Source organism: Anneissia japonica, unplaced genomic scaffold (assembly GCF_011630105.1).
Source record: "Anneissia japonica isolate Jap-2015-1 unplaced genomic scaffold, ASM1163010v1 scaffold288039_len1115542_cov189, whole genome shotgun sequence".
In the NCBI taxonomy this organism is placed as follows: Eukaryota; Metazoa; Echinodermata; class Crinoidea; order Comatulida; family Comatulidae; genus Anneissia; species Anneissia japonica.
Genome location: NW_022726160.1, coordinates 811,170 through 827,135, shown reverse-complemented (window position 1 = coordinate 827,135; position 15,966 = coordinate 811,170). Strand labels below are relative to the sequence as shown.

Below are 15,966 nucleotides of genomic sequence, written 5' to 3'. Positions count from 1 at the left end.
TGAGGAGTAAGAATATATGTTTTTTTACATTTTTATCACAGGTATATGCGGTCTGAACTGTGATGTATTCATTGTTTATCAACACCATTTACCTGTGATTTATGAATGACATGGTTCGCTTCCAATTGGATCGGGAACTCAGTGCCAAGTTCGGAGGAGAACGAGTCCATCGGGGACAGAGTGCCAGATGTCAAGATGATGCTTCTAATGTTTTGTAAGTCAGAGAATGCCTGTTGGGGTCAGAGTTTACACATTATATACAGCATAGGATTTCACAATTATATATAGACAATCAATTTAATGTAATGTAGTTGAATTTATGTAGTGTTTTACACCGGAGTCTCAAAGCGTTCAAAGTATGGAATACCTCATACAGTAACTTTCTTCTCTATGGCCAAATAAAAATGTGGAATGAAAAAGAAAAAAATAAATAAATAAAGGAATTTAAAAAAAAACCCATAACTACAAACCCCCTCTTGACACAGCCTAATGCTGAGGAAATGAGAGCAATTTCATCGCAATACATATGATTCTCTATAAGGCAATTTTTATCATCAGACTTAGGAGGGAGATTTGTTGTGATAACAATCCTGACATTTACTGTGATTGACTGCTCAATCCCAAGATTGGATGTCATAACCAGCAAGCTAAAACCCACCAAATGATTAAAATAATTGTTGGCATTTACTGTATTTAGTTTTCCAAAAACATGAAAAGCACACAAATATTATTTGAAACAGTAATAGGTACTCATCCACTCCTTGGTGAGTGTTCCCAATCATGGAAAATAATTCAGCATAGATCGAACACATATCAACATGAAACATTAATGTCCGACCAATTTATACTCCTCGATGGACAAAATCTACAAAATGCTTTGCCAAAAACCAGTGGCCGATTGGCCAATCTTTTAATGAATCTTTCCACTAAGTCCCACTCTTTGGATATTGTTACCAAGTTCCCACAAAATGACTGTTAAAACATACACAAACACATGTGTTTGTGGACAACATGTGTCATTGTTTAGACAGACACATATTCCTGGCGCTGTTGTTATGACTGGTCAGTTGCTAAGTTTGACCGACACATTCCAAAAAAGGTCAATTGGTCACGACCGATAAACCTCTGGTGTATTGCGCCATTTCAGAAAAAATAAAAAATGGTAATTGAGATAACTTCAAAACTAAACAAACAATATTGTTAGACTACATGCATAAAGTATAAATATGCCATGTGAAGTGCTCAGAATTGTATTGGATAGTGTCTAATACCAATGAGTGTCAAAAATGCAAGCGTTTCCCCAGTACCCATCATTTAGTTTATACTGGATTGGTATCGATCCCAGTCCACCCTACCCAAGACTAGCATCAAATTCAAACTCCCAAATTTTTTTTTTTTTTTTACGGTTGAGACCCCGAAATGCAACAGTTGCCTTAACAGGGAGGTTTTACAAGCTTACAAAAACAATAACCAATCTGGCAACAGTAGCATATCTCTCACAACATAGCCATCAATGCCTTTACAATAAATCAACGATCATTTTATGCTCTTTTATGTATTTTCAAGGATGTTTTAGGCACAAATGACGATAATGAAGATGATATAATCATATTCGTTATCATTTTCATAAGGTTGTGAAAACTCTCTCATGGCAGCACCTACAAATTAAAAATCTTTTACACATATGTAAACCGTAAATAAAAGGATAAGCAACAAGTACAAAAGCGTCTCTTAAAATATATTAAGTGTGTCAATTGACAACTGATGCATCATGGGACAACTGATGCACCATGGGATAAAAGTATAGCAGAAGAATTTGAAATATATTTGTATCATGCACTCTGTATCTTGTGTTCAAATCTGGATCGTTCTACTTTTTAAATAGGCTTCCTCCCTCGGGCCCAAGTCCAGTAAGTTATTATATGGACTCAGAGGATGCAAATTGTCCCCAGGACATTCTTAACCGTCCATAATTTTGCTTATTCTTTTTTTTTTACAAAAGAGGTCAATTAAGAGGCTAAGAGCAACGGAAGTCCTTTATAGCAAAATTTATGAGAAAGTCTATTCCAATATATATACTTCTTAGTAATATACCGATAGAATTCTGAAAAGGAACACAAAAAAAAGTTTAGCCATGCCATACAAACTCCCTGGTTATGGGTCATGTCCTGTATGTCTTTAAGAATTACATTATATTTAATATTGGAGAATAATCATCAATTAAATTAACTTCTTACCACAGCAGGATTCATGCACCAGAAATTAAGTGATACAGTGAATGAATGTTGATTGCCTGAGAAAATTAAGATACATATTGTTAGAAAAAAAGAAAATAAAGAGTGTAGCAGTTTTATATGTACACCTTATTCACTTTTACCACAAGCTGGAGAATTTCAGAAGACTTTATGATGGTAGCTGATGTTTTAGATTCTGCTGACTCAGGTCAGCACTCCGTCCTTGTTCTTTTGGTGAGTGATTGTGGTCTTTCCCTGACCCCGAGACCTCCACCCACACCTAAGCAGATGCCTCTATACATTTTTCTGGACATACATAAAAATTGTTTACATATATTATGGTTTAACATACTAATCATCAAAGTTATATTTATACCATGTTGTGTAAATAACAATAAAATAATATCGTATTATATCATATCACATACTGCTTCAGTATTTTGGTTTATAGTAATTTTTGCAATTGAGATAATATTCAATAATATTAATAATATTCATAATATTCTGTAATATTCATCTTACTTTTTCTTCTGCTCATCCATCCATGATTCTGAAAATCAAAAAGTATGAATTTATGGAATATTTACTGTACAATATGATGTTTTCCATTTGCGAACAAATGTGGAGTGTTAACGCATCCCATTAAAAATAGTGCAATCCAGATGTTGTATGTATTGAATCATAAACATATGTAAGCTTTCTAAAAAGGAAACATGTTGATACAGTTATCTAAACAGTATATTTTGGTTGAAAAAGTAGGGTTGCATCTGTAAATATAGTTAATGCATTATGATTTGTGTTATTAATTATGTTTATTGTAGAAGTACATCGACTGAATCATTAAGAGGTTGCAGTTAATCATCTTTGTCAGAAATTTTAGTGGGATTTTGAAAGTGTCGTAATTATCTATGTACGAAGACAGTAAAACGCAACATGTACAGTATTGCGCCAAAATGTCTAACAGTTGAACTCACTGTTGTGTAAGGTTTCCTTGATATCGTCCGCATTAATGCAATCCTGATAAAATAAGTATGAAAACAGTCAACAAAATTTATATAATATTTGAATAATAGTCATTCTTAAATACATATTTATATGCACAATGCTATCCTGGAATTATTCCTTATTTGCATATTCAGTCATTAAATCCCAATTTGCATATTTATATAGTTCTTAACATACGTGCAGGTTGCCCAAACACTGATATGCAAAGCAAAGCTGTTCTAGTAAAATTTTAAACACTTTATCATCAAGGCTGATTTGCACATTCAACTATTAATTATATCGTACACACAGCAAAACCATTCTAGTAAAATTTTAAACACTTCATCAAGCCTGATTTGCATATTTAACTATTACTTTGCAGCAACCACAAAATTAACATTTATTTTCAATCAAAATTTGTTCCCTATATTCTACTGACACATACATCACCCCTGCTACTCATCCTCTGGACAAGTGCATAAAGTCAGTTGTACTTTATCGTCTCTGGAACTCATTGTCCTGCAGCTGGTCTGATAATTGCTAAAGTAACTTTGTAATTTAACACGAGAAATTCACTTACTTGTAATCTTTCATGAAGCGCATGTTGTCACGGAAAAGATACTCAAAGATGAGAAAGAGACCTTCCAGCAGACTGGCGACGTTTGAGGGCAACGAGTGTTCCGCATCTTTCTCGTTCTCCTCACACAGAGCTGATACATGATGCTGAAAAATATAAGAATAATAAAGTAAAAAAAGCACCCCACAACTTTGCGTTGCCTAAGTGTGAAAGACCCAAAATCAGAAAACCAAATATACTGTTTAGAATATTTTTTATCATGTTTCCTTTTAGAAAACTTTAGAAATTTAAACTAGTCATATTAGCCATAAACTCCAAATATGTATCTATTATTATCTGATATTTCAATTATAATAACAATATGTGAGGTCTCACCACGAAATAAGACGCATCGTTGGTGAAATCATATTGAGATATTCACCAAAATAGGTCAAGGCAACATTTTTACAAAATTTTGATTTTAATGTTTTCGAATAACTTGATACTTATATTTTATGACTGTGTACTTAAGTGAATTTTCTTACTAAAACAGTATTCTCTTTGCATATTCTGTAATTCTAGTCCTATTACTTGTAGAGGTTAGTTTATCTTTGATGCCGATTTTCTCAAAACCTGGTTCTCATACACCTAAACTTTAAATGCTAACATCTCTGGATGTATTTATCCCAGGGAAGCCATTCAAAGACCAAATTAAAGCTTATAATGTGATCTACCAAAATGTAATATTAACTCATTTTTTGATTTTCTAACGATGAGACTCATTTTGTAGTGAGACCTCACATATAATTATTAACAATAACGTAACAATTAACAATAACAATTAATAATAAAGCATGGTCTGTATCTGATATTTCAATAATAATAATAATATAATAATTATTAACAATAATAAAATAATTAACAATAACAATTAATAATAATGTATGGTCTGGTCATTCAATTACCATATTTATTCAAATAAATGCCCTGAGGCATTTATTGTTGAGAAGGGTTTTTAAGTTTATTCAAGGGACGCGTTTTTTTGGTGTAAAATGGATACGTACTGTATATTATACTCCTGCCCCTTAATTTCACTGTAAATGTGAAACTACAACACATAATTACCGCCGTCAACTTTGTTACTGTGTGATCAAAAATAGCGGCTACCAACCAGGCTAGAAAAAATGTAATTCTACTGAAGTAGAACATTAATAGAATGTGTTCAGAATGATGTTGCTTTTATTAGTTTTGTTTACAGTCATTTAGGGGGAGGGGCATTGATTCGTGGGAAAAATAAACACTTTGGTGTGTTTATTCGAGGAAGGCGTTTATTCCAGGTTTTTTCTTCTTGAGCTAGGCTTCAAAGTGGGGCATTTGAATGAATAATAGTAATATAATAATTAAAAACACAAGTTTGAAACATGGGTAATTTATCACTATAATTTCATTATAATAAAACTAAAATAACTTACAACAATTTGAGGTACATTGTCAGGTGTAATGTTGACATTGTGAAGAATAGCAACCATTTCCACACCTGTCCAGATCCGACTCTCTCGCTCAAAATCGCAACGATTCAAATTACTGGCACTGCTTTCTATCCACTTCAGGAGGTTAGTCAGCTAGTTAAAAATATATTTAAAATAAAACCATAAGTTGCTATTTTAAAGTTTAGAGTTTTGGTGTCTTATGAATGTTTGTTTTATAATTATAATTTTTTTAATTTAATTATATTAAAAATAATACCATACACAAACACTCATGAGATCTATCGCTTAATTAACGTGACGTCATATGATGCACAAGTAACATCATGCATAAGTCACATGATGTGTAAATCACATGATGCACCAGTCGCAAGATGTGCAAGTCACATGATGCGCAAGTCACATGATGCACCAGTCAAATGTTGCTCAAGTCACATGATGTGCAAGTCACATAATATTCAAGTAATTTAAATTTGAAAAGAAATTTAATTTATTTTATGAACTTCATTACTACTTACTAGTATAAAGATTTTTTGTTAAGATCAAAGTTGTAAACACTGGATTTTTTGGGGGTTTTTTTGTATATAGATATCTAGGTATGTCAGGTCTGATGTTGCCATCAATATTGATGAAAGGCGGCCACAATATTTATATTTATTTAATTTATAAGCCATAAAATACATAGCGACACGGTTGCATTAGTATAATTTTATATAAGTACCAGCTCAAAATAATATATTATACAGTAGCCTAATGGCTAAAATATTATCATTACTGTTTTGTAAATATATTTTAATTCAAAAGTGTTATATATTGTATGAGAGAAAACTATACAGTTTGAGACTTACGATAACACGCATGAACTCGCAATGAATTACACGCCACTTCTCTTTAACTGTAAAATACAATTCAAAAAAGCGGAAATTAAATTCAACAGTAAGTGGCAATGCTTAACACACTGCTAGGCTTGACGAGCGAATTTTTCACAGGTTCAGTGTCGCCTCGCACGTTTCAACAGCCAAGAAATGTGTTCCGATTGCTCCATAATGGACACATCATTTGGGTTTCAAGAAATTAGGGAGGCCAGTCACCCAGAAGTTCTAGGCTAAACAGGAAATGTACAAGCTCCTGCGATGATAGACACGAGCCCAGTCGATGATTGGCAAATGTGCCAAGTTTGGCACCTGACCGAAATGTACACCCTTCTGTACTTGGTCAAGGGGTAGTGAGCCTGTCAAAGAAGAGAAATGATAAAGAATGGTTTGACATTCAAGGCTTTAAGTAGGTTTGTCAAGATTTATCGTCCTAATTCTTCACCAACTCTTGATGACTCAAAACACAGCTATCCAAATTATTTTTTAAGTGACTTTTATTCAAATTCCATTAAGAAATAACATTTTAATCATGAGTAATTTAATTTATTTATTTCAAAATTACAATCATTATAATCAGCCTTTCTCTACAGGCTTGAAAAAATAGTAAGTTCATGGACATTTGTTGACAGAACATAAACTTCTTTTCTTTTTATTTTACTCCTTTCTACTCTACCCTTCTCAATTCAATCATGAAAAATGAAGCATAAGATTGTAAGTCGTAAGTAATTATTTTACTTTCACTATAGTATAAAAATGAATACAATAGTTTTAAGTAGAACCATTGTAAACAAGGTACTGTACTGTGAAATGAGCTTTTAATGTGGACTTGTGTACATTTTAATAAACATTGAAACTTGAAATGTTATGTATTTATACATTTTTTAATCCAAATACTTGAGCCCTGTCTAGATTATCTGTTATTAGTTTAACTGTTGTATGCCCATATATAGTCATGATGTGCCTATATATGGTCATGATGTGATGTCATCATGACATATTTAGGCATGTCACATGTTTTTGTCAAATACAATTTGAAAGTCTGGACAGGAATTTAGTCCAAGAATAAAAAATCAGATACGGTCAACTTTTTTTGTATTTATAAAACTCTTAAAGAATCCATCTTAGTCCTAAGTTTCTATTGTCAACACAAATACAACTCTGCACAAACTTTTCAAACCACAGAAACAAGACTGTACTGTAGCCAAGATTGAAGAATCATCAACTTCACTGCAAAACTTGATTTGAGTGAAAACCATATAATCTGAATTTCTCTTAAAAGCTGGATAAGATCGTAACTTGCTTTGATACCGGGAGACAGATGGCTGTGTACTATTGCACAAAACAAATCTAATTAGGAACAATCCTTTTGAAGAAACATTTGATTGGTAAATTAAATTAGCAAAATAAGCTACCTTCTCAATTGGAACAACTATGAATGAGTTATAAGTACGTACCCTGTCGCTGATTTTAGACTGACAAGGATGTAAGAATGTTTGGTTAGAATCATGGGACATTGACTCAAAAAGGAAATTGATTAACCATTAACCTAATTTATTCTACATAGGTAATTTAATACTGTGAACGATTATGAAGCAATAAAAATAAAGTTAAACTAACTAACAACATTTTCATTGAACCCTAACACTAATGCTCTATCAACACTATTAAATAAATGTGATATGCACATATTTGGGTGTAATATGATATATCACGCCCATATATGGCCACATCACACAAATGTGTCATATAAAAAAGTGTGGACAGATCCTTAAAATAGTAATAAATATAATTAAAAATACAAAATATAATAGCTTGGTTTTTGGCCTGGGATAAGGGGGTGGGGAATATCATGCAAAAATTAAAAATGCAGTAAATACCTATTCCAATGATAACTTTGTATTTTTAGTATTTTAACCCACTTACTGGAACAAATTTGCTGTCACTGGGGGTGTGTCTGTAGTCTCCGGCACCCCCAGTATACTCACTAAGAATGTAATAAACTGAAAACATTAGAGTTTTAAAAACATATTACTTTTATATTTTCTTTCAGATGCTCAATGTATGTCCCGATTTGAAGATCTATTGTATATGACTGACCAAATTAAATGGCAGTCAAAGACTGGTACATGATCGTATGTGAACATTTGAATGCTAAATGTACAAGCGACACATTGTGTGACTGGGCCTAGGAAAAAACTCGATCCCTAGGGTACAAGCAGCACACTTAACTTCTTTTGCACGACTGAGTCTGGGGTAAAATTCACTGGGGAGGCCAACTATTACTGCACATCTGTGTACTGTTTTACATATTCTTTGGCCATGGTGATGCATATATTCTGGCTATCTATTATGCTATTATCTGAAGGGTGGCTATATTTTGTGTATTCCTCACCTGTCAAAACGTTTTAATAATGTGTAGGTAAGGAGAGACATTTTTATACCTTGTTTTGGGAACTTTTGTTTTTTATAAATCGTCAGAGGAAAGCGAAAAAAAAAATTGTTTTCTTATTTAGCAAAACTATTTGCCAAAAACCATCTAGACGAAGGAGAAAATAAGAATAACATTTTATTGTTGAATGTAAATAGTGTAGTAATGGGATGGTTAAATGCTTTAAATTTATATAATTAGGAAGGAATATAAATCTTATTTTTGGAGATTTCAAGGTAGTGTTAGGTGTAATGAAAATAAAGAAAAACTTTAAATTTTTTTTCTGAAATTTCCATTTTTTTTGTGGCTAATTGGTAAAAAAATATAATTTTATTTTTATATGAAATCATCATTATTGGCGGGCAGTGGGTTTGCTAAACAAGGAATAAAAAAAGTCTTGCCTAAGCATTTGTGTAAATGGTGACATTTTTCTGGTATTTGTGTGGTAATATTTGTCGCATTCTACATTATTATCATTTAATATGATGAGGAATAAAAGAATACAGCTTGCGGGTTGGTGGGGTTGTGAAAGTATATGATGCAGGAGAAGGTTGTTGGGCTTTAAAATGTCAGAGTGTGAGGAGTTCAATTTCAGTACTAGTCAAATCGTGTCTCCAAGACAACTTATCTACAGAAATTTGTTTTTCTCCCTCTAGAAGTACTGTGTTAATAGTACCTGGTTGGGTAATAATATCGGTCTAGATAATATTTTACTGTTTATTGGTTTCAGTTGTTCTGACTAGTATCGTTTCAGGGGTTAATATTTTGATGTTATTAACAAGCTGGGTCTCTGTATATTTATTGTAATATGCTTTAATTAGTTAAGAAGTGCTCCGATTATGATGACAAAACATATTTGACTGTTGGGGTTCTTCTGTCAGGCTGTATTTGTGTTTCTTCTATCAAATTTCTTGTTTATGACTTCCACACGTTTCAAAAAATGATTCATATGAGAGTTGGTTTCTTTGACTCTTTAAATATCAGCTTTATAGTGACTAAATGACCGGCAGTTGTATCTAGATTTCACATTTCTTGACGCTCCCGTGCGTGTACGTGCCACGTATCAACAAGCCAGTCAGATTCAATCTCAATTCTATCTTTTTTTTTCGGGACTAGAAGTGCGTTTGCTTGTGTCATTTGTAATTTCCCCCTATGCCATCTTTGTTTAAGCTTTACTGGACTCTCTGGTATAGGTTCAAATTTGCGGTGCATAGCGTAGTGTTCGATCTGGTACATCCGACTTTGTCATTTCGTAATCACACGCAAATATATGTCATGTGTTTTGGCTATGGCTTATCAGTGTTCGCATGCACGATAAACTTACTAAAACGACGCCAAATAGCTGAAGAATACGCATGTTCTATCAAGCCTTATTAATCTGGTGTTTGTATATTTTTTAGGTGGTTTTGTTTTATCAGTCAGGATCAAAATTTAAATAATGACCACCTGCCAAAAAGAACGGATCAAATTAATATCTTCCCACAAAGTTCAGAAAAAAATTGTTACTCGATTAAATTTTACAACTTACGTTGAAAGTGAATTTGATCGACCATTTTACGCAAGTATAATTTATGACAACTATGATTAAACATGAAATCATCATTTCTTGATATTTCACTTAAAGTCAAATATCTTGTCAATCATAAAAATAATTTCAAATAAGTTTTGCTAATCTAATAAGTAAAAAAGGTCGTTATCAGAACTTTTAAAGCATTAAAGCTGGTAATTTAAGTTGTAATCGTTACATGGTTAGATGCATTTCGAAGGCTCAGCATAAAAATAGCTACTTTACTTGACATAGAGTCAAAAACTTGGTAATACCAATTATGGTTGTGTCAACAGACCCCTTTCAATGTTTACACTGGCCTGTCTGAAATGCTGGTGGTGCACTAAACTCCAATTCAATTCAATAAGAAATTATAATTTTTCTATTTCTATTCAATTATTAAAGTCATTTTCGTCTTATCTCTTCAGATGTTGCAAGTGCAAGCACAGACTAGAGCTAGGAGGGGTTCTGTCTCGGAGGACAGTTTTGAATTGGCGATCACCAGACATATGGTAAATAACAATCACATTCCGGATTGGAAATACCACAAGGTACTAGGAAAGGAAGCCGATCTCGAAAGTAGAAGGAATAAAGAATCCATATGGATCAGGAAGACAGACAGACAACATGAATAAAGACGAGGGTGCGCAAGCTGGTAGATTAATGTCTACATTCCAGTCATTTGAAAATGGTAGCTGATAGCGACAGAACTGTCATATGCAAGTTTCAAATCGTTAGTCCATATATTAAAGAAATAACATTATACTAAAACAGAAAAGAAAAACTAGAATAAAAAACTTGACTAACAAAAAACTAAAACAAAAGAAAAAGGTGCTTGCGATGTTATTACCCTAGGTCATTGGACTTTTAGAATGTGCCAACCAATACAAAGTAATTTTCTTTCTAGGAAACATTTTTTACGTGGGCAAATTTTAAATTTGGCATTGTAGACTGTTCTAGGTTAAAAAAAATTTCATGTTCAATTTATGAAGGTAAACATTGAAATGAATGATATAATATGAAAACCACTTGTTCTGCTGACCTCAGAACCGTTAAGAATTATTGTTGTTTATGAATTACTTGCATCCTAGCCTAAACACAGCATAAACCACTCCACAGAATGGCCAGCGTGTGGTTCGAATTCCCGATCACAAGTTTAGAAACAAGTCTTATTTTAATCTGTGAGACATGTTGATGACATTTGATCATTTATATTTATTTTTAACATATAGGAGCAATTAATTGTTTTAATTGGTTGGTTAAAGCTTTTCAAAAATATATAAGATATAGACAATAAGAAAGAAAATTACAAATTTTGACTTGTACATATTGATATACTTTAAATACTTTTTACTTGATTGTCTTATTAATGAATAGGTTCTCATCACAAATATATTGGGAGGGAGAGTATTTTCCAGATTAAGGATTTGATTTTTGTCAATAATTAAAACTTAGCATTTTTATAATAATTATTAATTAATTAGTTATTGTACTTTGCGAGTGTCCCTTACCAGGACCTCGAACTAGGTTTTTATGTATTATTTTTGAGTATTTCAATAAAGTCCAGGAAAAATTCTCATAAAAAAAAATGTTTAAAAAATGTTACCTCATAAAAAAAATTACAAAATGTTGACAAGTTACCTTATATAGATCTAGGAACTGCTTTAAATATTTTCTGCGAATCCCCAATAAGTTTTCAATATTTTTCAAGATATTTGAAGACCTATCGGTTGTCAAAGTGTAAAAGTCTTTTTCAGGATTGTATCCCGATAAGAATAGACTTGACAGTCATACAGACCAAAACATGTGAGACGTTTTGAAGTATGTTGTCCAAAACACGATCGCACACATGTCAACAAAACGCCACAGAGTCAACCAACACAGAAACTGAAAGCCTTGAATTTCTATTACGGCATGCCACATTTGATTAACATCATTTCAAGAAACCTCCGAAGCGATTCTCGCGAAGCTCGATCTCTACTTCAAAAACGAACTCAATTGTTATTAAATCACGGGAAAATTGTCATGGTGAATCAAACGAGCTAATAAGTGAATGAAGTTACTCCTGCGCAGGCCCTTTGGGACTGGCCTTTGAGGCAGTACAAACACTGATGTTGGGACATGCAGACCATCTTTCGACGCCAAGCCTACGAGCCCGTCAAAAGGCATTTTTGGCAGGCGGTTTGATGGGTCATGATGTGATTTCCTCCTGCATGGGGACCTACGAAACTTAGTGTGTCAAGGGAATTTGTAAATTCTTGTTCACGGCAAGTGGAGGAAATTAACCATAATGAGTAAGATAAACTTCTCATCGCAAAATTACCTACGCTATTTAGGAACATGTAAATTGGTTAAAACAGCTATCTATTTAAACAAGTTATCTACAGTATTGTCACAATTTGGAACTTAAATGAATAAATAAGTAAGTGTAAAATACAAATTTTTTTGTTTTCTATTTTCCATAGGGGACTTGCCAATTAACTTCATTTCCACAACATCTATCAATAAAGAAAAACAGGAATTTCACCCAGAGTACCCTAAATCAAGAGATTTCAATACTTTATCATCCTTAATAAATATATGAATGCATACTCTCTTTCAATAAACGAGGTAATTTGTCAAATTATAAAAGTATCAGATTACTTAATTAAAATATCAATTTTTCGAAATTTTAATTAGTTGATTTTTCACCAATCAAAAAAGTAATAATATACATAACAGTATACTGATTATTCATATTTGTTACATAACAATTGTACTTCACTAATTAACATAGATTGATTATCCTTTATGATTACTTAAGTTATTTTGGAATTATATAATCTGCAAATTAATAAAATAATTTAAAATATTAGGCAACATTATAGTAAAGTAAATATATAACTTATACATACTGTTTACCTACTGCATAAACAAATTAATTTAGTTAATTAACAAGGAAATGCCTAATTTATTTGAAGTTTTAAACACGTAAATTTTAAAAGTAATCTAAACATCTACTACCATAAATCTATCAATATTCTCATACATTTTCTAAAAATAATTTTATTCCATTCAAAAACTTTTATTAATGTTATCAAAGTTAAAAACTTTGTCTATCAGAACAATTGGTGGTCTTATTTTTACATACTAGAGGAAAACATATCCAAATGTGCGGTCACAGAAAATATGTTAGTTTAATTCCCTAAGGGGAAGGGGGTACAGACTGAGAGGCGCCAGGTGGGTTGTGTGGCAGCAGTGTTTCAAGTGGACCTTGGATTTTCGCCAAATATATATCATGTTTCACTTGTTATTTGATTTACGTACAACTTGTTAAATATGATTTAATATTATCATGAGTGATATTAGCATGCGAGGGCAGCAAACATTTATATATAATTGTCAGGACTCTCTTAAGGCTCTATTCACACTAAAAATATTTCCTGGACAAAAACATGTGACATGCCTAAATATGGTCATGATCATGACTATATATGGGCATACAACAGTTTTGTGTTAATAAACATTTGATATATAGACAGAGCTTATGATAATTTTACGTATACACATGTCTCTAAAATACCAGTTTAAGTGTAATAATGCATACTATAATTAATAATAATTATATTAATAATTATAATCAACAATTATAATATTATTAATAATTATTATTACAAAAATTATTAATAACTAATTCCATATATGTATATAAAATATACAAAAGAGTTAGCTGTATACTGTAGGTAATGTACAGACAGATATTATGAAAATGCAAGATATTGCCAATGTATATTAGTATGGTGTTAATTAGCTACAGTATGATGATGAAGAGCTATGTTCAAAATATTCTCCAATAAACAATGACAATATTTCACTTTATGCTTATCGGTATGTGTTTTTTTATATATACATATATAATATATTTATAATATACACAGTAAGGCCTACTTACATACATACAAATATACTACAGACTGACATACGAATTAATTTACATTTGACATCAAAAACAACATATCAATAATGGAAAATGTAGGTTGCTGTGAGAACTGAAACATCAACCGACCTTTTGAAAAGCTGTTCTGCTTATCATAAATATGTATTACATTTTCAGTTCAAATAATTCCCATCAATGAATTCTTAAGAGAAATTAATGTTGTCAACAAACTAGCTTAGAGTTGAATTATAAATAAGATCAAGATTTACTTTTCAACCTCAGTCGAATGTGAATGCACTCCCAGTCCAGCTGGGGTAATCAGAGCATCGTATCATCAACATCCTGGAAGTCAGAGACAACGATTCTGCTCGTTTCTACACCCAAGTGATTAGCATTTCAATCCCGACTGTCAACGATAATGTCAGACAACCTGCGCGTCCTACGACATTTTGATCTCTTCAAAGTTGCTAAAACAGCTGGGTTTTAACGCGTACTTTATTCACTTTATCTTGCAAGGAAGTTTTGTCAACTGCGCTCCGTCACGCAGGTCAACCACCCTGTATAGTAAGCAATTCAAGAGGGACGTTCTCACAAAACAGCACACCTTCCTAACTTTCATATTCTTAAAAAAAAAAATCTAACGTGTCAACAACATACATGTAATTTTTTAAAGTTGCAAGGATTGTAAATGGTAATTCAATGGGGGATTTCAGAGTTATATTTTCCCATCTTCACATCTTTGTGTAATTAATTTAATTTTAATTATACGGTACAACTTAAATTTTTAGTTATTATTATAGGAAAATTTTCTATTAAAATTTATATATTTTACTAGCTTTGTCTTCTATTCTTGCTCCAAAACAATAAAAGATTTTCAATGGGATAATTTTTCAGAATCCCCAATGGATACAGCGGAAGTTTTGTTTTATACATTACCACATCAAAAGAGGTTACCATTGCAGTTCCACTCTGGTGGTAATTAATTGGTATCCTCAACATTTTTTATTTATGCTGCAAAGACAAGTGTTAATGGACACAAGAAACATGCCTTAACTGTAGAAACATGAACACATGACAAGAGACACATGGAAACATGGCATGATACATACAAGAAAAAATGGTATGAGCCACATGGAAACATGGCATGAGCCAAATCTGGACATGGCATGAGACACAGGGAAACATGGCATGAAAACAACAATTTTATTTGATAAAAGCATGTGACTAAATATGATGACAACACATCATGACCATATATAGGTAGATCATGACTTATATGGTAATATTGTAACATGGCATGAAAAAAAAAACAATCATCAAAATGCAAAAAGGATCATCAAAGTCGGACAGTCATTGTGGCCACACAGACCTTATTACAGCCTAATCGCGACAAGGCGGCAATACTCTGTTTAGTGGTCTTGTGATCGGATGCCATTAACATGGTCGCAAATCAAAGGCACGGCCAACACCTGGCCCTTATTTTTGCTCAGTTGGCATGACACCGGCAAATGTCAAATGCCAAGTGCTTCCTGGAGCAAAAAAGTCCCTCAGAGAAATACCAAATTAGCTTCTAAAATCGAATAATTAGTGGTTAAGTTGGCTGGGTTATCCATGTTAGCATTTACCCCTTGAGTATAAATTATTGTTATCTGTTACCATTCATTTTCATCTTTTTTTTAGTAAGCTAGGTTCATTTCATAATTCACTGTGCCAAACACAAACAAAATATTTTTGTTTCATAATTTAATTTTTAGGCCTGTTTTTTTTTTTTTGTAAAGACAAAGGCACCCCAATATTATGCAGCAGAAATTCAAACATCATATAATCAATTAATACCAATGAGTTTCATGCCTGTATTATTCTATAATACAAATCATATATTTTTATTCTAATGGCTATATTCAAAATTTAATTTAGTACTTCAGAAATCCACAATAGAT

General features: G+C 32.3%; 1 protein-coding gene across 1 annotated transcript in view; it reads right to left on the bottom strand.

Annotated features, from left to right (window-relative positions):
- The window catches only part of LOC117113025 (Fanconi anemia group J protein homolog), a gene marked incomplete in the record, with an annotated part of 90,289 nt that overhangs the window by 42,826 nt on the left and 31,497 nt on the right, over window positions 1-15,966 (bottom strand). The window contains 7 exon segments of the mRNA XM_033256245.1: window positions 93-230; window positions 2,238-2,293; window positions 2,757-2,784; window positions 3,209-3,251; window positions 3,799-3,941; window positions 5,247-5,396; window positions 6,110-6,156. Coding sequence (XP_033112136.1) covers window positions 93-230; window positions 2,238-2,293; window positions 2,757-2,784; window positions 3,209-3,251; window positions 3,799-3,941; window positions 5,247-5,396; window positions 6,110-6,156 — 605 coding nt within the window.